The 23,617-nt window shown below is 46.9% G+C and overlaps 1 protein-coding gene across 3 annotated transcripts in view; it reads right to left on the reverse strand.

The window, feature by feature from the left end:
• tefu (Serine/threonine-protein kinase tefu) overlaps positions 1-23,617 on the reverse strand; it is a 513,274-nt gene that overhangs the window by 286,804 nt on the left and 202,853 nt on the right. For all 3 annotated transcript variants that reach the window (XR_012895493.1, XM_075896220.1, XM_075896221.1), the window contains 3 exons: positions 14,518-14,676; positions 4,526-4,671; positions 3,777-3,963 (listed from right to left, as the gene is read on the reverse strand). Coding sequence is in view for 2 of the 3 variants with exons in the window: in XM_075896220.1 (XP_075752335.1) it covers positions 3,777-3,963; positions 4,526-4,671; positions 14,518-14,676 (492 nt within the window). In the remaining variant the exon portion in view is untranslated. The remainder of the gene's footprint in view (positions 1-3,776; positions 3,964-4,525; positions 4,672-14,517; positions 14,677-23,617) is intronic.

Below are 23,617 nucleotides of genomic sequence, written 5' to 3' on the forward strand. Positions count from 1 at the left end.
CCGGAAGAAACATGAGAAAGTCTTCGTCAAATGTTCCATGGGAGTTGTATACTCGATTCCTTTATCCTGTGGTAATGTGTACATCGGCAAAACCGAGAGATGCCTGAATGACCGGCTTAGGGAGCATGCGCTGAAAATTAAGAGAAACGAGGATAAGTACGCACATCTTGTGGCACATACCGCTGCATGTGGGTGTGAACCACAATTCACAGACACGCAGGTTCTCAGAAGAAGCTACAATTTATCTGCACGTTTGCTGTTGGAAGCATATTATATAGACAAAAATAAGGACATCTGTGTTAGCGAGCCGTCTTTGGTGATACATAAACAGGAGATATCTTTTCTCGACGCAAGGATTTAGTGCTTCTATAGCTGGTGTTTCCTGCTTTTCGTATTTTTTCTTACTTGTTCCTTTTTTTGTGTGTGTGGTCGTGCTATATTCATCACGATTGCCCGCGCGGGTGAGGTTGCGCTTTTGTTAAAGGCTTATCACATGTGCCGCTTTGTTCTTTGTTGGCTTTGTGCCCTCTGTTGTACGTATATAAAGTCTTTTCGGTGCAATAAACAGTTGATAGTGAGCGCTGTATGCTGTGTGTGTTACTCGGTTGGTTGTGTACGTGAATGTGTCAGTGTTTGCGAAAGTCGAGGTTGCGCTAAATATCTTACAATATGAGGAGAAATCCACACTGCTGGGAAGCTCCACCTCAAGGATGAACAGGTCACCCTCACATTGATTCATTTTTAAAATATAAAAGCTTGTTATAATGGCTTATATGCTGTGAGAATTGTAAGTTTTAAAACATAACATATTTTACAGGTCATAACTTGCATTCTACCGAAAGCAAATCCTGCAACTATTTAAAGGTGCTTGGACTTTTTGTAACGGGGTTTATTTGCAGAGCAGAACGCAGAAGGCAAAGCAGTCAGCAGCCTCCGGACAAGCACAGCAAGCACGAGCTTATGCTGATGGCGATGCCCCTGAGGCGCCGAGAAATGCCGCTGAGGCCCCTCTTCTTCACTACATTTTTTTTTTTTTTTTGAACCAAGAAGAATGGTATTTTCACACACCTTGTTTCAATTTTTTTTTTGTAAACATTGTCCCGGGGTCGTGATGTGGACGAAGAGAGCAGGCTGCAGGTCGAAGATAAAACTGTTTATCTGGGCCGAACCTATGGCCAGGAAATTGGAGGCCAGATTACAGCAACGCAAGGGCACTGCAGTAGCGGCAAACAGAGCGTCGTCAGCTGGCGGTCAACTGACAAGCAGCGAGGCGGGTCGGCATTTGTACACTCGCCATCGAATATTCTAGCATCATCGCTAGCAAGGACATAGATTCCAGAATAATCTGTGACGTTCCCAAAGTGGGCGTAACCTTAACACAATAATCTACTGTTGTCCCGTAGCTTCTCGAACAGTGTCAGCGTGGTTTGCGCTGAGAATTATTCGCAGTAAAATAAGGTGATAACAAAATATGAGGAGAGAATGTGGCAATATTGTGCAGGATTGTTGGGTCATGACTAATGTGTCCATTTTCCCTTATCCTAAGAGATATACGTATATTATTTGAATTTGATTGAAGACCATTCGACCAAATCACTACTATTCGCTTCAAATTTGCTTTAAGCCTAATATAACCTATCTGCACAAGCCTAAATAATATAAATCTTATCTCACAAACGTGTGGAAAACGAGTTATGCTTCCAGAAAGCACAAGAACTGGTACCGTAATTACTCGAATCTAATGCGCACCCTTTTTCCGGTTAAGCGAGTTCATAAATCGCATGCGCGTTAGAATCGAGTACGAAAAAGAAAAATGAATACGGTCATTCTATTGCCATCGGCATTTCCAAAATGGCCACCACCTACGTGCGTCGGCCATTTCTGCCTATGTGTTTCCCATGTGCGGCACTTCGTACGTGTGCTGAGGAGTTCGTCATCTTGTAGTGCATTAGCATCGACGGCATGGAAGGGCCGACCCCAAAAAGTCGAGTGCACCACGATGCCGCTTTTAAAAGAAATGTCATCGCGTGTGCAGAAATGAACGGGAATCGGGCCGCATCGTGGTCGTTCGGAGTTCCCGAAACGTGCGTGCGGGACTGGTGGAAACAAAAGCAGGAGATTGTTGACAGTAAAGCTTCACGCAAAGGCTTCAGTGGACCACAGCGGGGTCGGTTTTCGCAAATTAAAGAGCTGCTCGGCAAGTATATGCTTGAGCAGCGAGCGGCACAGCGGCCCGTGACGACAGAACTGCTCCAAGTGCGGGCTATGCAATTAGCCTTAGAAAAAGGTCTAATGCGGAGCCAGTTTAAAGCGAGCAGGTGCTGGCTAACTAACTTTATGAAGAGGAAAGGCTTTTCCCTCCAAAGGGGAACGGGCATATGCGAAAAGTTTAGCGGAGGAGTACAATGAAAAGCTTCACATTTTTCAGAGGTTCGTCCTAAACTTGCGGCACAGCGACGGCTACCTGCTTGGGCAAATGGGGAATGCCGATCAGACGCCTCTTTACTTTGACATGCCTGGCACCACAACCGTCGAGAAGAAGGGGGTGAAGCAAGTTCGCGTGCTGACATCGGTCCACGGTAAAACTATAGTGACGGCAATGCTCTGTTACACGTCAGATGGGCACAAGCTTCGCCCGTACCTCATATTCAAATGGAAGACACTCCTGAAAGGAGTCGTTTTTTCGAGTGGTGTGATTGTGGGGGCCAGCGAGGAAAATGGGTGCGCGTTGCAATCGATGTCTTACGTTGTTTTTTTTTTTTTTTCCGTCGTAGAAATCGGGTGCGCGCGTTACAATCGAGGGTGCGGTAGAATTGAGTAAATACGGTAGGTGCCAATTGCAAGTATAAATATAAATAAATATAAGGGTGCCTCCAACATACACTTCCTTGCCTTCTATCTGCTGATTTTAACTTGTTTACCTGCACTCATGAGGAACTTTGTTCTGTGCACAAGAATGCCCCATAAAATACCTTCTTGGTGCTGCTAAACTTCAAATAGAATGTTTTTTCTCCCTTCTCAATATATGTATTGTTTCTACGGTTCCTTGTGATTTTGTGAGTCCTGCCTTTATTCGACACATAATTGTCTTAAATGTGTGTACTCATGCATGTGATAAGGAAGTACTATGTGCTATTGCTAAGTATATGCACCTATGACTCTGCTCCCTCTTTTGTTGTCTGTCTTGTGATGTATTGTGCTGGGTATTTTATTTGAAACAAGAATTCGTTATCTGTGACCAGTGTTGCCACTGTTACCTGTCACTGTTGCCTTGTACATTGGTTGCAGCTCTGTAATGCTCTTTATGACAGATTTTTCTATAGCTCCTTGCATTTTTTGCAGCAAAAAGGAAATCATCGGCAGAATTACTACCAATTATTATTATTGTCAACATATGTGTACTTGTTTGTTTTGAATATGTTGAAATTTCAGAAATCTTAAATTCATGTGGGAGTGAACTTGTATACTGTAGCATTTGTATGAACACTTGAAACACTTAATTAAGTAATTAGTATTGGGCCAGTGTTAATGCTCACCACCAATGCGGTCTCAGCTAAGACCATACAATGTCCACAAGCAAGAGCTCAACTCCTGTCAAAAGTGACCCCATAGAGCAGTGCACCGATTCTCTGCAGGCAGAGTGATAGTCCAGGGATAGTGATTTACAACTCACTGCCATGCCATGCAAGGAGGTAAGGTCTTGGAAGTCTAAAATAATGTTGCAAGAGCTCAAACTCTTCAGGAATGTAATAAAAAGACATCACAATGTTTCTAACCTCTGGGGATAGCTGCTCCTCGAGGAAACGTAACGGCTCTGAGCGAGGTAACCCACGGCTCAGCACAGAGGGTGCCACCTTCAGGAGAAGCTCCTTGGCCGGACGGCCCACGCAGTCGCTCACAAGCTCTACAGCACCGGTGTCGCAGCAATCCACCACCGCAGGCAAGACGTGAACCCAGTGGCACCTGTCGCCACACAGCAGATCAAGCTTTCAGAGAGCCCAGAGTTGGAAATGAGTTCGAGGGCATCATAGCGGTCAAAGCCACACTGTAAAAATTCTGTAACTGAGCCATTTTCTACCAACTAGAGCAACAGCCCTTTAAACCAATCATAGCGGACCTTTCAAAATGATATCCAGTATAGAATCCAAGGCTGTCGTGCAAGACGTATCTTAGCAAGAGATGCAGCCATTAACACTGTGGTCGACATGAAAGATGTACTGGGAGAATGATGCGCCAGCTTTCTCAAAGCACAAGGCCTGCACGTTCACCATAACTGCTAGGCTGTCCCCCCTGAATGAGATCAGTAAGCACATGGCAGCAGAACCTATTCCCCGTCAGTGTAGGTAGTCATTCTATGCAGTGCTGATAGGCATTTGTCACTTTATGCACCAAGTTGAGTGCTGTGTTCAATCTTATACGGCCTTCACAAGTTCAGATTTCCTTAAACATAAAGCAATAACCCCTGAGAAGTTTTGAAGCCAATGCTAGCAATAATATCCACAACATTAAAAATTCAAAGGCTTACTTCCAGAACTGTGTGGCCGATGAGCAGCCGAGCGCCGTAATGGGCAGTAAATCCAGGGGCAGCCCTTGCTTTAGCCAATAGTAGACAACAGCGGGTAGGTGCACCATAGCCCAGGGCTCTTGCTTGCTGTCCGCAAAGCCAAGAACCTGCACGGTAGGGATTTGCGAGCCAGTTAAGACAACCACCTCAATTTATTCGGGATCCTTCCTAAAGTTGATGCCAAATCACCAACACAATGTTAACAAAGCACAGGTCTGGCTAAAGTCAAAGTATATTTCCTGAGGAAGAGTCCTTCATTTGCACGTAATGCAGAATTTGTCGATAAACAGATGCTGTTATAACTAATTACGCCAGGAAGGAGGAATAACTGTTTTGGTTTTCATTTGATGCAGCTGTTGCCACAATTATAGTACAGACGAATCTCGATAATTCGAACCCGAAGAGGCCTGAAAATTTGTTCAAATTAAAAGAAGTTCGAATTAATGAAAGCTAAGTAAACGGAGGGCTCCCCATGCAGTGGCGCATGTGCATTGATCTAACACACGAGGGGGAAGTTTAAGAAGACTTACATTTATTCACAAACCACAGGACATCCGTCATTAATTGAAATAATCGGTGATGCACGTCTGCACATGTTTGCCTTCCAGCGAGTCAATCAATTTCGAACGTAGCTTGCAAAGCATTTCTACTTCGGCTTCAGCTTTCTCCTGGCAAGAGAAGTTGCGCGCGGCAATGTCCAGCGCCGACACTTGAAGACGACAACAACAACTGCATCGCCACTACCACCCTCTGCGCCAAAGCCGCAGTGTGGCCAGCAGGTGACAAGAAAAGAGGAACGTCTCCATGCGGAGAGAAGCAGATTGGCATTTGCGATAAACCAACACTCCATGGCAGCTTTTTTTTTTTTTTTTTTTTTTGCTCTTTTCGCGTGCGTTGTTGAAAGGAGAAGGGTTACGTCGCAGGGACTGGAAAGGGGGAAGCATGGCACCAGCGCATGAGAGAACCACACACCGCGACAGCTTTTTTTTTTTTCTCTTTCTCTCTTTGTGCATGGCGTTGGAAGGAGAAGGGTCTTTACGTGGCAGGGGTGGAAAAGGGAGAAACGTGACACAGGCGCATCGCAGATCGGCATTTGAAGGAGAGCAAGCAGTTCACCGCAGCCTTTCCTTTTCCTTTCCTTCGCGCTCAGCGTAGAGGTGCCGAAGGTGCCGCCACGGGATTGGGCGGGATGCTGACAGCATTTTCGGAGCGCGGTATCTTTGAATTAACCGTCAAAAGTGCTCGCGCATTCAAATTACCGAGCGTTTTCGCTCATTGCAATACACATAGCTTTGACGGGACCTCACTGCGAGTTCGAATCAACCGGAAGTTCGAATTAAGTGTGTTCGAATTGATGAGATTCGACTGTACAAACATATCACTGTGATGAAAGGGGCTAGTTGGTTCATGTTGGCTTTTGCAATGCACTCTCGGTAGGGACACATTACAAAGCACACAGGACACAGTGTTAATAGAACGAGCATAAACTTCAGCTGGTTTTTTTTATCAATGCGTAGTCGATGAAAATCAATATTCACACAGGAATGTACAAAGAGATCACAAGAAATGTAAAGAGACTTCAGCTGAACCCTTTATAAGAGACACTGACATAAGAAACAAATCATATAAGAGACACCAGCATGCCTACACTAAAGTATGGGTTGATAAGAAAATGCATACAAGGTATGCTGCTTATATGAGACATCTCATTTAAAAAACAAGAACTGCTGCCCAGAGCATGCCTCTAATAAAGGGGTTTAACTATAGTACATTTCATTCCACCTACATGACATCCATCACGAAATTCATTTCAGCAGAAAATAGCTTTAATAATGGCTCCCTGATGCATGTTTCAGTGCCCAGAGATGCCATAACAGCGAGTTTGTACACTACCATAATTACTCAAATCTAACGCCCATCTTTTTTCCGGTTATGCGAGTTCATAAATCGCATGCGCGTTAGAACCGAGTACGAAAAAAAAAAAAATGAATACGGTCATTCTATTGTCATCGGCATATCCCAAATGGCCGCCCCCATGGCGCGTCGGCCATTTCTGCCTATGTGTTTCCCATGTGCGGCACTTCGTACGTGTGCGGAGGAGTTCGTCATCTTGTAGTGCATTAGCAAAGGCACTGCGCCGTGTCGCCTGTAGGCAGACAGAAATTAGGTGGCTTCTTTCTTTTCCTCAAGAACCACCAGACAGTCTGCATTAGCATCGACGGCATGGAAGGGTTGACTCCAAAAACTCGAGTGCACCACGATGCCGCTTTTAAAAGGAAAGTCATCGCGTGTGCAGAAACGGACGGAAATCACGCCGCATCGCGGTCGTTTGGAGTTCCCGAAACGTGCGTGTGAGACTGGGGGAAACAAAAGCAGGAGATTGTCGACAGCAAAGATTCACGCAAATGTTTCATTGGACCCCAGAAGGGTCGGTTTCCGCTAATTGAAGAGCTGCTCGGCGAGTATGTGCTTGAGCAGTGAGCGGCACAGCGGCCCGTGACGACAGAACTGCTCCAAGTGCGGGATATGCAATTAGCCCTAGAAAAAGGTCTAATGCGGAGCCAGTTTAAAGCGAGCAGCAGGTGCTGGCTAATTAACTTTATGAAGAGAAAAGGCTTTTCCCTCCGAAGGCGAACGGGCATATGCAAAAAGTTTTGCGGAGGAGTGCGATGAAAAGCTTCACAGTTTTCAGAGGTTCGTCCAAAAAAACTTGCGGCACAACAAAGGCTACCTGCTTAGGCAAATCGAGAATGCCGATCAGACGCCTCTTTGCTTCGACATGCTTGGCACCACAACCGTCGAGAAGAAGGGGGCAAAGCAAGTTCGCGTGCTGACATTGGTTCACGGTAAAACTACAGTGACGGCAATGCTCTGTTACACGTCAGATGGGCACAAGCTTCCCCCGTACCTCATATTTAAATGAAAGACGCTCCTGAAAGGAGTCGTTTTTTCGAGTGGTGTGATCTTGCGGGCCAGCGAGAAAAATGGGTGCGTGTTGCAATGGATGTCTTACTTTTTTTTTTTCGTCGTGGAAATCGGGTGCGCGTTACAATCGAGGGCGCGGTAGAATCGAGTAAATACGGTAATCTCTTCCCATTTTCTATTATCCGCTTCATCATCGTAGTTTTTTTTTAACTGAGGTACGCATGTGCATTGGTTACAGAAAGTAGCTGAATTCCCGGGGTGGGTAATGTGTTAACAATTATATCTGTGTTCTCTTAGCTTAGTGTTAAGAGCCCACATACGGCGGCCCCACTTGAAATGAACTTTCGCTTAAAACAAACAATACCTGCATGACCATAAAAGTATACGTTATTTCAATAGCACGAAATCGCACTTACTACAAACGTCTCTGAGCGTTGCCAATCGGTTTCAGTGAACAAAGTTGGCGCTCTAGCGATTTCCCGGTAAATCCTTTCGACCACCCATAAGTTATCAGTGACTCTGCCCTCGAAGCCCTCTAGTTGTCGCTCTCCCCGGTCGTTTTTTGTAATGCCCCCCTCTGTCCTTTGTCACCTCACTACTTTTAGCACCCCGCATCGCCAGGCGAGGCTCGTGTTTTCACACTGCCACCGATCTTTCGAAGACCAGTCAGCCAAAGTTTTTGATCATTGGTGTTGTTACACTTTTGTTGGCGTCGTTGGCCTGGAGTGACCAGACCACTGCCAACATCGTTGGCCATCAACTGTACTCAATTATCTGCGCCTGTGTCTTGTCTGCATCGGTGTTGTATTAAGTGTGAATACACTTTATAAGCGACCCCAAACCATCCACCGCCGTCGGCGGCGTCTGCAGTCTTCTCTCTATCTTTAAAAGAAAGAGGACTTGGCGGGCCGCAGCGTGACGCTCTACCGAATAAGCCACGGACGCGACGCTGATATCCCCCTTCGCTCGCTCCTCCGCTCTCCTCGCTCGCTGTAGCTGCGCGCGCACCCCTCTCTCTCGCGCGCCCGCCTTCTCTCTCAGTCTCCCGTCGAGAGCGGGTCGTGCGATGGATGTCCCGGAGGCAACGCTACCATCAACAACGAATGCAGTACAACCGAATGCCAGCACTGCACCCGTCGTTGGAGGTGACAGTACCGCGGTGGTTTCGCCGACGTTGGAAGACAAGGCGGCACTGCGAAGGGCTCGTGAGACCCAACGTAAGCGGGCGAAGCGTGCAGCGGGTGCCGAACTGCGTGCTCGCGAGGCCGAGTGCAAGCGGGCGAAGCGTGCAGCGGATGCCGAACTGCGTGCTCGCGAGGCCGAGGACAAGCGGGCGAAGCGTGCAGAGGATGCCGAACTTCGCGCTTGCGAGGCCGAGGACAAGCGGGCGAAGCGTGCAGCAGATGGTGAACTGCGCGCTCGCGAGGCCGAGATAAGGCGTCAGCATCGAGCCGCGAACGCGGCCCAAGAAGCGGAACGACAACGCGTCAGGCGGAGAAGGGCGATGAAGGCCGGCGTCAAAACGCCGCTCACAATCGTCAACGGCGAGTGGACGTTCCCGAAGTCGTTCGAGCCAGTGAACGTGCCGCGCGGGAGAGGGTGCGAGCCCTGGACTTTGCTCGTCCGGGGCTCGCATGCTATGAGGGGGAGTAAAGTTAAAATCCGTTGGCATTCGCCAGTGAGTTAACGTAAACTCCACCGTGTGATCAAATTGCGATTCCCAGGAACCATTACACCATAAAGGCACCATAGTGTGAATAATAAATATAATAGTGCGAATTAATAAATACCCCTCATAGCATCACCCCGTGCATTCGCACTTAACCATGTTCACCCTCGGGGAAATGCTTGGGAGTTTTTTGTTTCAGTTCACCCGCTTGCGCTACCCCTTAGAATTTGATAATTCGCGATTCGTTCCGTGTTTGGGTCCTGTTCTCGTCATTTCACAATCGACCCAGCATGACCTCCAGTGACCTCCAGACGCATTTGAAGTGTAAAAAAACAATTTTCACACGGAATAAATAGTGAATTATCGAAGTCAGAGGGGCCACGCAAGTCCGCCAGTGCCTCAACGTGCCTCAATCCGAAGGGTGCTCATTGCGCGATCTCGCTGGTAATGCTGAAAACACGATGGCTCCACCAAGATGGCCATTGCCAGTGACAAGTGGTATATAAATAGCTTGCCATTTCAACGTTGAAGGAGGTGCTCCTTCGTGGCTCAGTAACTAGCGCCTCGCACTCACAAGCAAGAGGCCAGACGTTCGATTCCGTGCACCAGTCTTTTTTTATTATTTTTCTTTCTGGAGTTTTCATATATGTAGATACATTTACATATACGGTTAATGATGGCAATCTCGACGCCAGCGGCAAAATCCAGATTAGAGTATCCATATAAGTAGTTGCTATCGCAATAAAATGATGAACCGATGTAAAGGTAAGATGGTAATTTATAGGCTAGTGAGAATAGTTAATTGTAGGTTCGAAGCGAATAGTGATTTTGGTCGAATAATTTCAAACTGGATTCGAATAAGAATATATGACGTATTAAGAAAAATGGTCATATTTTTCATGACTTAACTAACCTGCACAATATTTTTTTTAAACAAGGCCTCTACACTTTATTTTTTTCATTCTAAGGAAGTCGAAACCACTTTGTGAAGTAGCAGGATTTGACTTTCAGTAGGATGCAAGTGATGACCTGTAAAATATGTAAAATTATTCATTACAGCTAGAGTGTATAAGCCGGCAAAACAATCTTTCAAGCTTAAAAATTATCAATCAAATTGAGGATAATATGTTCATTCTGGGAGAGATTGCATAAGAAAAAAAAAATGTCACGTGCGTGTTGTGACCTTGAGCACTCTTTTTCCATTTTTTTTTTTCTTTTAATATGCTGCTTTTCAGTGTGATCATGCATGTACGCATGGACATGTCGCGGCCACTCGCAGCGGCCCTTGCAACAACCGAGCATGCCATGATTAAATCAGCCAATGGCTGGTAAAATGGCTTTGACGAGCGATATCTTACATTATGGCGTCATTTGCCGGGAGAAGAGAGCAATTTTTATCTGATCTTCAGAATTTATTGTGGATTCCAGGTAAAGTGCTGCGCTATATTATTTAGCTCGCATGTTCTCGGTAGCTTCGACTACCGATCGGCAGCGTTTGCTGACCATGCTCAAAAAGTGTTGCAGGGCTCCTTTAAATGCGAACTGGAACTTCGCGACAAAGCGAATTTCCCTTTAGGTGCTTTCACGGCTTAGCACCCCGATGCTGCAGTGAAACCACCTTTACAAGTGGTTACATGCAGTTTAGTATACACCTATTCGTTCATGTCGAATACTTCGAAATATTCGATAATTTAAATTCGAACACCCTACTATTTTTTCGTATATTCGAAGCATTCGAATATTCGCACAAGCCTAGACTAATTTAACCTCGAAGTGGCGCTTCATGGCCGTGCAGATTTACCCTAAATAAGTGTTCACGGCCGAGTAGCTCTTCACTGCAGTGAAACCACTTTTACAGAGGGTTATCAGCGGATTTATTCAATACACCTACTCAATCAATTAAAATACTTCAAAATACTTTAAAAATTTCAGTTTAAATTCAAATTCAAGCGAATTCGGATACTATAATCTTCGTTGAAATTCTCGAAGCATCCAAATATTCGCACAAGCCTACTATTCTTATGAGATCATAGCAACATAAAAATGTTTCTTTTGGTTAGGTTGATAAAGCACTGGCGGCTTATGTTTCACAGTTGCCTCATCGATAATGAGGCAATGCAGAAGCCGAATGGTATTTACTGTACATAATTTGGTGCAACCAATGTGTTGCCAACAACACTTCACATGTGAAAGGCGAGGTGCTATTTTTTTTTCGCGTTCTTCATAACATGCATATGTGATCTACAACCCTTTCCCGACTTTTCAGGAGTGCAGTAGAATCTCGTTGATACGATTACGGTTGATGTGAATTTCGCAATGATACGAATTACAAGGTTGCTTCGGATGGACTACATTATATAAAATACGCCATGATTCGATGTTGTACGAATTGTTTCCCCAGCAACCACGCATGATACAAACGTGTGACTGATCATTGCACGCGAGCCATGCAATGCTGCTTGTCTGTGAGAGGAAGGCCCATTCACACTTGGCCTCAAAGGGACCAGAATTTTCTTCGATTTGCTGCCGGAAAAGTGGTTGGAAAACCATGCCGCGAGGCTAACGCGAAAAAATTGGTCCGAGACCGATTTCGCTGCCAAGTGATAGCAAATCGCCTTTCTGCTACAGCTTTGGTTACACTGTCTGTACTAACTCTCAAACCATTTGATGTGAACAACCATGCAACCAGCCGTACATTCAAAATGGCGGCCAACGCAATGCCTTACGTTGGCGCAATAGCGAACTATCCGCGCAGCATGACAAAGCTCATGGCTTTGAAAAACACGCATTCATCGAGAGCCTGGTTTGAACTACGATCGCTGCAAACATTTGAAGTAGAAGAAGTTGCAGCAGCAGCCAGTCAGCATGCCCTAACGTGTCTCTTTTTTGATCTGCCGGCTGAACCCGCCGCCGCCTCCGCATCTGCTTGTGTCATTTCTTCTGATGTATCTCCCGAAACAACATTTGTAAAGGTGTAAACTGTTTTTTTTTTCGGTACATTGTGCATAACTAGAACTCGATAGAAATTTTAATACTCAGAAATGAAATTTCAAGTGGCGAAGATGGTGGCGGTGGCATGTATACGAGGGGCGTAACGAATGTGAACATTTTCGACAAGCGCAGACGTGGTTTTGCGGCCGCTCTGGCGTTTTCGCTTCAATTCTCGGGTTTGAATTCTTTTGCACTGATTTTTTGTGTATCGACTTTGCGGCGCGTTTTTCCGGACGCTTGAACGACAAAGCGAGTGAATTTTCCATAAGTTCTGCCACTTTCGCTCCCTTTGATGCCAAGAGTGAACGCGCCTTATAGCGCCAGCAGCATGAGTGAGGAAACTGCGCCACTTTATTGAAAGGTGGTGAAAGCAGGAAAGTTCAAAAGAACATCATGAACTGTTTTCAGCAAGAAGTAGTTGGCCCCAAATAGTTCTTGTTCATCTTTGTGATCAGCTTTAACTTATTTTTAGTTCATTAAAATTCAGAATGATACAAATATTTTGAATGCTCCCTTCAAATTCGAATGATCATGATTCTACTGTACATGTCTTAAGAGCACCCCTACCTGCCAACTCTCCCGAATCATCTGAGAGATTAATGAATTTAATAATCTCTCAATTGTATGAATGCTATCTCGAATCTCGTAGAAAGTGACTAGCACAGCAAAGGCTTTTTTATCATGCGCGTATGTCAGCCTTTCCTGCTGTGACAGTTGTGGGGCTCCAGAAAAGCTCTCGCCCCTACACTTCTGGTTCACTGTAACCATACCATAGAGTACCGCTAAGTATGTAACACACATTTGGGCGAAGGCCGGCGGCCACGGGATGCGCTCGCCACCACACCAAAAGAAGGCGGGGAAAAAGGTATGACAACTTCTGTGCCTGTCTTGGCCACTGCATTTTGCATGCTTGGCCTACGCCGCGAGCCAGCTGTCACTTGTGTCAGTTACGTTGTTGTGGGGGCAGCATGTTTCCCCGAGTTCAGTTGAAAAGTTGATGGCGGTGTCAAAAGCAAAGAAGTAACTTTAAGTGTTTCTGCACTCGTACCCGGCTGAGTTTCTGTGCTTTGTGACTTTGCGGAAAGGTGACAATCACGGATTCCGTACCACATGTGCCTGTGATCTCCGCATTTCACACGGCATCAAGGCCATCATAAAGGTGCACATCACTTCACAGAAGCACCACAGCTACGTTCGTGCTGTGGAAGGGCAGGGCAAAACTGGAAGTTTCTTCTGAAACAGCTGCGAACACGACGCAATCTGTTCGGAATGCTTATTCACAGGATTTCTTGTGAAACAAACTTCCCGCTCAGTGTTAGTGAATGCGCAGGACTGTTCTTTCAGAAAACGTTCCTGAAGTGCAAGGATGCGAAGCGGTACGGGTGCAGTTGCATGGAACAACTGCCATCATCGCGGAAGTGGCTGCAGATGCCGAACGCACAATGCTGGATGCTCTGAAACGCTGTGCTTTCGCAATCACGGTGGATAGAAGCAACGACAGCGGGATGCAAAAGACTCGATCTCAGTAATTTCCGATATGCAAGCCCTCCCCCCATCGCTATGGTCATCTCATACATGAAAGTGTGCACCAAAGCTACTGCTCAAGCAGCACAACATGTATGAAGACCAATAAGAAGCTGGTAAGCATTGCTATAGTGTCGTCCGCCATCTGATTGAAAGCCTTTGCTGTTTCATGAAGCGAAGCAGCTATCACACATGGCTTGCACGGACCTCGTGAGGTTGACCCAGCTCCCCCACTAATTGCCAGGCTTCCACTTGGGCCATCTCGACCTATATGGCATGACCCCTACCTCTCACTTCTTCAATGAATTCCCCTAGCTGCACCTCCAGCTCAGGGTAAGCGCTGGTCTTCGGGCCACAGAACAACCTGCTGTCACAGTGCATGACTTGTATGCTGTCCTTCTTTCTTCAAAGTCGCATGCAGGGCTCGTCCACATCGTAGTGTCTTCCCCCTTCGTGATTTCGAAGTTCATAGGTGACGGCAATGATCTTCAATGTTTGCTATAGAGTGAACGACAGCTGCTAAACACTACTCATGATGATAAAACATATCGATCTGTGCACAGCGAATGATTCGTGATGCCGAGATCGAGAGGTATCAGCGAGATAGAGGCTTGGTCAGTGTTACTGCATAGAGGCTTCACAGCACAACGTGCATTGTTGTGAAGCTCCTCTAAAAAAAACCTATAATATTTGCAACCCTATTTACCCCCTGAAAATTTTAGCATTTTTGGTGTGAGTTATACGTGTAAAAATACAGCAAATGCGTAGTTAATAGTCATTATGTGTAAATGAGGAATGTTTCCAAACCATACACACTTTCACCAAGTATTCAATATAACAAAACCTTTGCCGCAAGGACGCTTGGCAGGCCCCTGTCTTGGACAGCCCGTAGCAGCACTGCCACGGCCTTGCCACCTCGGTGAGGGCCCAAGGCAATCGCTGCATTGGCGAGTGCAGTCGCATACACCAGACAACCCGAGTAGTGTTCATCCTCCTTGCTCACCTGCGCAGAAAAGGTGTGCATAGAAAATCATGTGAAGAAGTGCAGATTATGAAACAATTACTCAAGTTACATCATAGTGAAATGTCCTTGACCCACATTCCTGTATATGAACCAATCACTTGGAAAGTTATGGCTGGTAGAAATATTATGTAACGACACCCTTAATAGTGATAAGTTCACATAAAATGTGCTAATCTTAAGATCAATATCTAGAGTTGAGATGCAATATACTACAAGCCACAAAACAGCTTCACATGTTCTTTTTTGCTGTTTAAAAAGGACAGGCATGTAAGCAAAGAGGTATGTTTATAGAGGGAGAGAAGAGCATATGTGAAAACAATATTTATGAGTTACGCGTCAGATGCAACCAGTGAAAAAATATAACATTTAAGTAAAATCTAAATACAGCAGGCAATCATAAGCTAAAAATGCAGCGAAGGAACACCGCACTCCATGACCTCATCGCAAGTGGAATACAAGAGGCCTGATCTCATTCCAGCTATGTCTTGTCTGTCTTGTTGTCCAGCTTGTGTCGGCGTCTTTAAAGTGTTATCTTTCTTATAATGAATGGACATCCAGAAATCCCCTGCAATCCCAAAATGATCACCAAAGAGAACATGGTTAGTGATGCTACTGAGGTGTTCCGATTTGGAGCAATTTTCGGAGCAGCAAAAGTTTCCATTTTGGAGCACTTTGGAGCAGCAAAATTTTTCATTCCGGAGCAATCTGGAGAAGCTAACTTGAAATCCTGGAGGAGAAGCAAGTTGCATTTACATTCAAGGACATGAAAAGTCATTCTGAAGCACTTGTGGAGAGCTAGAAATATTTAGAGTAATTACAAATTTCATGGAGCAAATCATCTTAGAAGCACTTCCTATTTCAGATGATGCAAGAATAATGGCGTCACACTGTTCCGCATTCTGAAAAAACTTGTTCAGTGATTATTTTTGTAGCAAATAAACAGAATACTGGTTCAACAAAATTGTACTTCATGAAATAACAATATAAATACACCTATGCGGTTACCAACAAATATGGTAGACAAACGCTGTGACGTACAATGCTGAGACTCACACAGCCCCAAGTGCATTTTTCTAAGATGACTACAAGACTAAAAAAAGGTTTTTTTTCTTCACAACTGATTAAACTGCTGAGCATAGCATGGCATCATTCAGATGATCTCAGAAAGCCAACCTCTTCCGGAACTCATCTCTGTGCTGAAACTACACAATTTAACAAACTTCATTTGCCTTTTGCAGAGATATTTCATGTGGCTAGGACGTTCTGTCTATACTCCAAAAACTTCTACAGCACACTCTAGAAAGCAGTGCGCTAAAAAAACCTCACAGGGTACTTTATGCGTATGCCTAAGACAACTCGAAGGCATGAGCCACTTCGTTTTTAATGGAATAGCTATTGTATGGACATCATCGACTGGTTTTTGGCATTGCCAGGGATGTAGCCAAAAATGTTTTAATAATAGGAGGGCTGCACCTTGAATTGAAGGGGGGGAGGCAGGCAAAATGTCATTGCGCACTACTATATATGCCATGGCAAAAAAGTTTCGGAGGTGGAGGGGAGCATGTTCCCAATGCCCCCCCTTTATCTGGCTACGCCACAGGTCATGTATTGTGTAATCGATAACATCCTCCGGCGCGTCGTGTGTTTTACAGGCGAGTAAAATCGCGCGAGCAGGAGCGACACGCGCGGCTAAAGAAGAGATAAGAAGAGCTGACTTATCTCTTTTGCACTGAGGCACTGAGGGCGGATGCGATAACATCACCACGCTGGGCAGGCCTCCCATCGATTGTTACTCAAGCAGAGAGGAACGCGCCGCCTGTGTCCAAGGGACAGGAAGGATCAAGCTAGGAACGTGAAGCTAGGATCGCTGCAAACTTCCGTTGATGCTTACATTACAACACAAGACCCTAACACGCAGCACGGCCATGTTTGGTAGCATTGGTGTCGCTCTTTACATATTTCTGAATAAAACGCCAGCTGGAGGGGCCAGCTGGGTGCTATAGAGAAATCTTATTCCATCTGTACGTGCATCGGCGTGCGAGGTGTTCTGTGGGTCTCTAGTCATTCAAGTCACTGTATTAATATTGTTGCGAATGTATTTACTACTTTAGAGTAGAAAAGTACTCCAGCAGTCAAGATGGCAGCCGTTGTGTATTTTCGAACAGCCCAAAAACGTCGTCGTCTTCTTCTTCGCACCGCCCGCATAGCTGCATAGCCGCGAACCCGCAACATCGACCTCCGGCGGCGAAAAGCGCCGACCCGGCGCTTGTTAGCAGGTGTTGGACGAGATGTACGGCTTGAGGCGAGCGACGTGGACGATGTCGGAAGATGTGGAAGGTATCGAAGGGTTTAGAGGTGCTATTTCATAGGTAACATCAGTTACCTGCCGTAGCACACGATAAGGTCCGGAATACTTGGGTAGAAGCTTTTCAGCCAGACCAACATGTCGCGACGGAGTCCACAGAAGAACGAGGTCACCTGGACTAAAGTGGACGTCCCGATGGTGGCTGTCATAGCTACGTTTCTGACGGAGCTGCGAGTCCGAAAGGCGCTGGTGGGCAATCTGACGGGCTTTCTCCGCGGTGCTAATAGCGCGGCGAGCATATGCTGTGGACAGGTCGGCAGGGTTGGGTACAAGCGTGTCGAACGGCAATGTCGGGTCTCTTCCATACAAAAGGTAAAAGGGAGAATATCCAGCAGTGTCGTGGCGTGAGCTATTGTAAGCGAAAGTGACAAAGGGTAGCGCAATGTCCCAGTCATGATGATCCGTCGACACGTACATGGCGAGCATGTCAGTGAGTGTGCGATTCAGACGTTCTGTGAGGCCGTTTGTTTGAGGATGGTAGGCCGTCGTAAGCTTGTGCTTGGTTGCACAAGAACGAAGTAGATCGTCAATTACCTTAGATAAAAAGTAGCGACCGCGATCGGTGACCAGTTGACGAGGAGCACCATGATGTAAGATGACGTCTTGAATCAAAAAGTCGGCGACATCTGTAGCGCAGCTGCTTGGAAGAGGTCTCGTAATTGCGAAACGGGTCGAGTAATCTATGGCGACGGCGACCCACCTGTTACCGTCGTTAGAAAGAGGGAAAGGGCCCAGCAGGTCGAGGCCGACACGATAGAAAGGCTCGGCAGGTACGTCGATCGGTTGAAGGAGCCCGGCGGGGTGTACCGCTGGCCTTTTGCGGCGTTGGCACGACTCACAAGACCTAACATAACGTTGTACAGAACGGTAGAGGCCGGGCCAGAAAAAGCGTCGGCGGACACGGTCGTACGTTCTGGCAACACCAAGGTGGCCAGCCGTTGGTACATCATGTAGTTGCTGAAGTACGGTCGAATGCAAATGAGTGGGTATTACGAGTAGTAGTTCGTTTCCTACATGGTGCATGTTGCGGCGGTATAAAATGCCGTCTATGACAACGAACATGCGAAGCGAACTGTCTGTACAGCCTGTGTTCAGGCGGTCGATTAGCTCGCGTAGGGACGCGTCACGCCGTTGCTCACATCCCATGTTGCCGAAAGCAGAGAGCGAGGAAATACAGATGGACGCGTCGTCGGTTACTAGATCTGGAGCGTCAACGGGGTACCGAGAGAGGCAGTCGGCGTCTTGGTGTAAACGGCCAGACTTGTAAACCACTGTGTATGTGAATTCCTGGAGGCGCAGAGCCCAACGAGCAAGGCGCCCCGTTGGATCTTTGAGGGCTGAAAGCCAGCATAGAGCGTGATGGTCAGTGGTAACTGTGAAAGGCCGGCCATATAAATAGGGGCGGAATTTACCAACTGCCCATACAAGCGCCAGGCACTCGCGTTCCGTAATAGAGTAATTGCGTTCGGCAGGAGAAAGGAGCCGGCTGGCATACGCAAGAACTCGATCGTGACCGGATTGACGCTGGGCTAAAACCGCGCCAATACCGTAGCCACTAGCATCAGTGCGGACCTCGGTTGGAGCAGACGGGTCGAAGTGGGCGAGAATCGGTGGCGTGGTCAGAAGTGTTATGAGCTGGGAAAAGGCCGTGCCTTGATCAGGACCCCACTCAAATGGTACATCTTTCTTCAAAAGATCAGTGAGGGGGCGTGCGACCTCTGCGAAGTTTCTGACAAATCGTCGGAAATATGAGCATAGGCCCACAAAACTTCGAACGTCCTTGACACAAGTCGGTACAGGAAAATCCAGGACAGCTCGGACTTTGTCGGGATCGGGGCGGATGCCGGAGGAGTCAACGAGATGCCCTAGAATAGTAACTTGGCGATGCCCAAAATGGCATTTCGAAGAATTAAGTTGGAGCCCAGCCTCTCGAAATACTGAAAGAATTGAGGAAAGGCGCTCGAGGTGAGACTTAAAGGTTGGGGCAAACACAATCACGTCGTCCAGATAACACAGGCAGATAGACCATTTAAAGCTGCGCAAAAGCGTGTCCATCATCCGCTCGAACGTTGCCGGCGCATTGCACAAGCCAAACGGCATTACCTTGAATTGGTAGAGACCGTCAGGCGTTACAAAGGCGGTCTTCTCCCGGTCGCGGTCGTCCACGGCGATCTGCCAGTAACCGGAGCGTAAGTCTATCGAAGAAAAATAGGTTGCGCCATGAAGGCAGTCCAGGGCATCATCAATACGAGGAAGCGGGTAGACATCCCTTTTGGTGACCTTGTTTAAATGCCGATAGTCCACGCAGAAACGCCAGGTATTGTCCTTCTTTTTAACTAGGACTACAGGGGACGCCCACGGACTCGATGAGGGCTCTATGATGCCTTTTGTGAGCATCTTATTCACCTCCTGTTGGATAACTTGGCGCTCTGATGGTGACACTCGATAGGGACGCCTGTGAATTGGAGCTGCATCACCGGTATTAATGCGATGTTTGACTTGCGATGTTTGACCTATGGGCCTACCGTCAAAGTCAAATATGTCCGAATAGCTCGTGAGAAGATCAGTGAGGTCTTTGACCTGAGACGGCAACAGGTCTGAGGCAATCATCTTAGTTACATTGTTGAGCCGTGTAGAGTTGGCTACATCGGTGCTATGCGGGTTCGGCGAGGCGACTGTGGCCAGTTCACGTGACACTGATGAGATCTGGCACTCGTGTGACGGTGAAAGAGTGGCGAGAACAATGCCTTGTGGTAGGATTTGAGGGCTGAGTCCGAAGTTCAGAAGAGGAAGGCACGTCTTGTTCGCTGTGACAGTTAATATGGTGTACGGGGAGGAAACGTTGCGGGCCAGTAAAACACCGGGAGAGGGAAAGACCACGTAATCCCCATCCGGAACACTGGGATATGGTTCAACTGTGACACAAGTTAGGGCTTGGGGTGGGAGGCGAACAAACTCAGCGCACGAAAGCTTGTTCTGTACCATCTTCGACTCTTCGGTGGCCGCAGGCAAGTCAAGTTGCACGACGCCGGCTGAGCAGTCAATTACAGCGGAGTGGTCGGACAAAAAATCGAGTCCAAGGATGACGTCATGTGGACAGTGAGCGAGAACATGGAATAGAACGGACGTCTGGCGGTCGGCGAATCTCACACGCGCGGTGCACATTCCGAGCACAGCCGGGGTCGCTCCACTAGCGACACGTACAAATAGGGACTCTGGCGGCGTAAGGACCTTGTTTAATCGTGCACGGAGGTCAGAGCTCAGAATTGAAATATGTGCGCCGGTGTCAATAAGGGCAGTAACAGGAAGGCCATCCACTTCTACATCAAGCAGGTTTTTGTCCGTAGTCAAGGTCAGCAGAGGGTTTTCAGGTCGGGAGTCCAATGCAGCGTCACCTCCGGGAGCTGCATTGCTCAGTTTTCCGAAGAAGGGCGTCCACTAGGGTGGGGCGACGAATAGCGGCGGTGCTGAGGTGACCTGGAGCGACGGTCATGCGGGGACGGCGAACGGCTGGACCGGCGGACTGGTGTCGCAGGAGTGCCATTGTACGGTCCATCGTCACGAGCGCTGTACTGCAGGGGCCGGTGGTTGTCGTCACGTCGATAGCCAGGAAACGACCGAGGTGGATACGTGCGGAAACGACAGTAGCGGGAGATGTGTCCTACACCATGACAATGAAAACATATAGGCTTGTCGTCCTGTGTCCTCCACTGAGCAGGATCACGATAGCGGCGGAATCTTTCTGGTGCAGGAGAAGGCGCTATGGTACTGACCCGAGGTTCCGTCAACGAACATACAGGCTGCAGCCCAACGTTTGCCAGCTCCTCTCTCACGACCTGTTGGATCAACGAGATCGTTGGTCGATCATCAGATGGGCGGGTCAGAAAAGACGGAGACGCGGCCTCGATTTCTCTACGAACGATGCGAACCACACTCTCGTTGTTATGTGGTTGACTGCATGGCGGCTGAAGGTCCTCGCAAGATGACGTAGCGGCCGTGTTCGGAAGACGCAAGAAATTCTTGGCGACCCGGCGACTCTTCAGCTCTTCGAATCGGCGGCACTCTTTGATGATGTCATCAATGGTGGAACAGTCTTTGGAAACCAGTATGTTAAAAGCATCATCTGCAATGCCTTTAAGTAAATGGCTTACTTTGTCTTCCTCGGACATGTTGGGGTCGGCACGATGGCAAAGGGCGAGAACGTCAAGGATGTAGGTGACATATGATTCGGTCGTAGTTTGTGCCCGACCAGAGAGTTCTTTAGAAGCGGCCCGCTGGCGTCCGACGGCCTTACCAAACAGGTCACGAAGCTTCTGTTTGCAAGTATCCCAGCTGGTTATGTCCGCTTCATGAGCCTCGAACCACGCGCCAGCTGTTCCGCAGAGATAGAAGCCAACGTTGGCGAGCATCATCGTAGGGTCCCACCGGTACACTGCTGCAAACCGCTCGAACTTCGGAATCCAGTCGTCAACGTCAACATGGTCGGTGCCGCAGAAGTTGCCAGGGTCGCGCGGTTGCGTCAATACGACCGGCTGTACAGGCTGCGCCGGAGTCGCGGCTGAAACAGGAGCGGCAGAATTGGTTTCTGTTGCCATGGTCGGGCAGTCGAGAACACGTCCGCTTCGAAGTTCCGTCTTGCGTCGTACCCAGCGCCACCACCAAAATGTTGCGAATGTATTTACTACTTTAGAGTAGAAAAGTACTCCAGCAGTCAAGATGGCAGCCGTTGTGTATTTTCGAACAGCCCAAAAACGTCGTCGTCTTCTTCTTCGCACCGCCCGCATAGCTGCATAGCCGCGAACCCGCAACAATATCGAACACAGCGCGTGCGGCTAGTTTCTGCGAGTACGCAGACCTTCGGAATGGCAACTGTGCCGCTAGCGCTCCTCGCACATGACGTCAAGCCTTATTATTTTATATAAAGATACAGTTTGTTGGTATTGCATTCATTGCTAAGAGCGTAAGTGAAACTAACAATTCTATCTCTTGGACCCGATATCGTGTAACTGAAAAGATCACTGGCTAAAGGGACAATGATTACTCCAGTTGCTGAAGTGGTTTTGGTGCTGTCAATTAAATCCACGCAAAGCAGAGGTTAGTAGCACAGAAAATTTATGGGCAGTCTTCTTATGCCTCGAGATGGCGCACAACAGCGACCACGGCCTTCAAGTGACACAGCCTCCACCCCTTCCTCCGCGAAAAGCAGCAATGAATGTGATGCCATGATGTTCAATTTTTTATTAATCATCAGCTGCTGACTCTGGAACGCGAGAGGCGGACGTGTAACAAGGCGTAGTCGCTTCACAGTGGGCCTTCCACAACAGTTTGTTGAATGATGTGTTTTCTTCTTTTTGCGAATAGAGTAGAACTTAGAATAGAGTAGGAAATGAAGCTTAATTTTCAGAAAACCGTGACAATACCTTTTACCAATAAAAAGGAGCCATTGCAATTTAGATATGGTGACTCCGATCATACACCAGAAAAAGTTCAGGAATTTAAGTATCTTCGTGTTGTATTCTCTTTAAACTTGAAGTGGCACAAACACATCGACCTTACTCTGCAAAATCGCTTAAGAAATTAGGTAACTTGAGAAAAACGCTAAAGGGCGCCACAAAAGAATGCAAGCTTATGGCCTTCAAATCACTGGTCAAGCCTCTTCTTGAATATGCGTCTGTTGTGTGGTCACCACATCTTGCAATTGACATAGATAAACTTGAGGCCGTCCAGCGAAAAGTGATTAGATTCATTTTTACTGTTATGACCATGATTTCTCCCCTTCAGAGCACTACCATGCTTCATTGCTAAACCGTTTAAAACACAGTCGTATGTGTGATCGGCTTACCATGCTACATAACATCGTGCATGAATCCGTCCCCATAGCCACACCCATTTCGTCCGGCAATCACCCTGCCCATATGACTCGCCGATACAATCCATTGAACATTGTGCCATTCAGATGTTTTATTGATTGTTATAAATACTCTTTTTTTCCGTGCACAGTTTACACTTGGAATAATCTGGACACTACTTTGAAATGACTACCGCATGAGTTGTTTGTTAAAAAAGTGTCCAATTATGTAATTTGATGTTTTTAATTTGCTATTGTTACTTTTGTGTGATCATTTATTGTTTGTTGAACAGGTGTCTAATTACGTAATTTGATGCTTTTTATTTCTGCTGTTTTTTTTTTTGTTTGTTTATTGTAACCACTCCTACAATGTCTCGGCCACGAGACAACAGTATCTGTCAATAAAAGCACCACAGCCGCCAGCAATGGCCTCACTACGATTGCCTCGGCTTCCAAAACGCCCTTTTAATGTTCAAAATGCTATTTTACAATCGGAGATTATCCGATAAGTATGGATTGTTGTCAATTTTACTGGTGAGTGTTTATCAGATCTTTTAAAAATTTCTCCAAAAACACGGAGTTCTATGTATACTACACAAGGTTATGCCAGCATTCCTGGATAGCCGATTAATTGGGCTGCTTGTCCTTCAATAGTGAGTACACAGGTTCGAATCCACCTCAAAAAGGAATTTTTTTCCCCTTGGCAT

The sequence above is a fragment of the Rhipicephalus microplus genome, chromosome 5 (assembly GCF_043290135.1).
Source record: "Rhipicephalus microplus isolate Deutch F79 chromosome 5, USDA_Rmic, whole genome shotgun sequence".
NCBI classification, from domain to species: domain Eukaryota; kingdom Metazoa; phylum Arthropoda; class Arachnida; order Ixodida; family Ixodidae; genus Rhipicephalus; species Rhipicephalus microplus.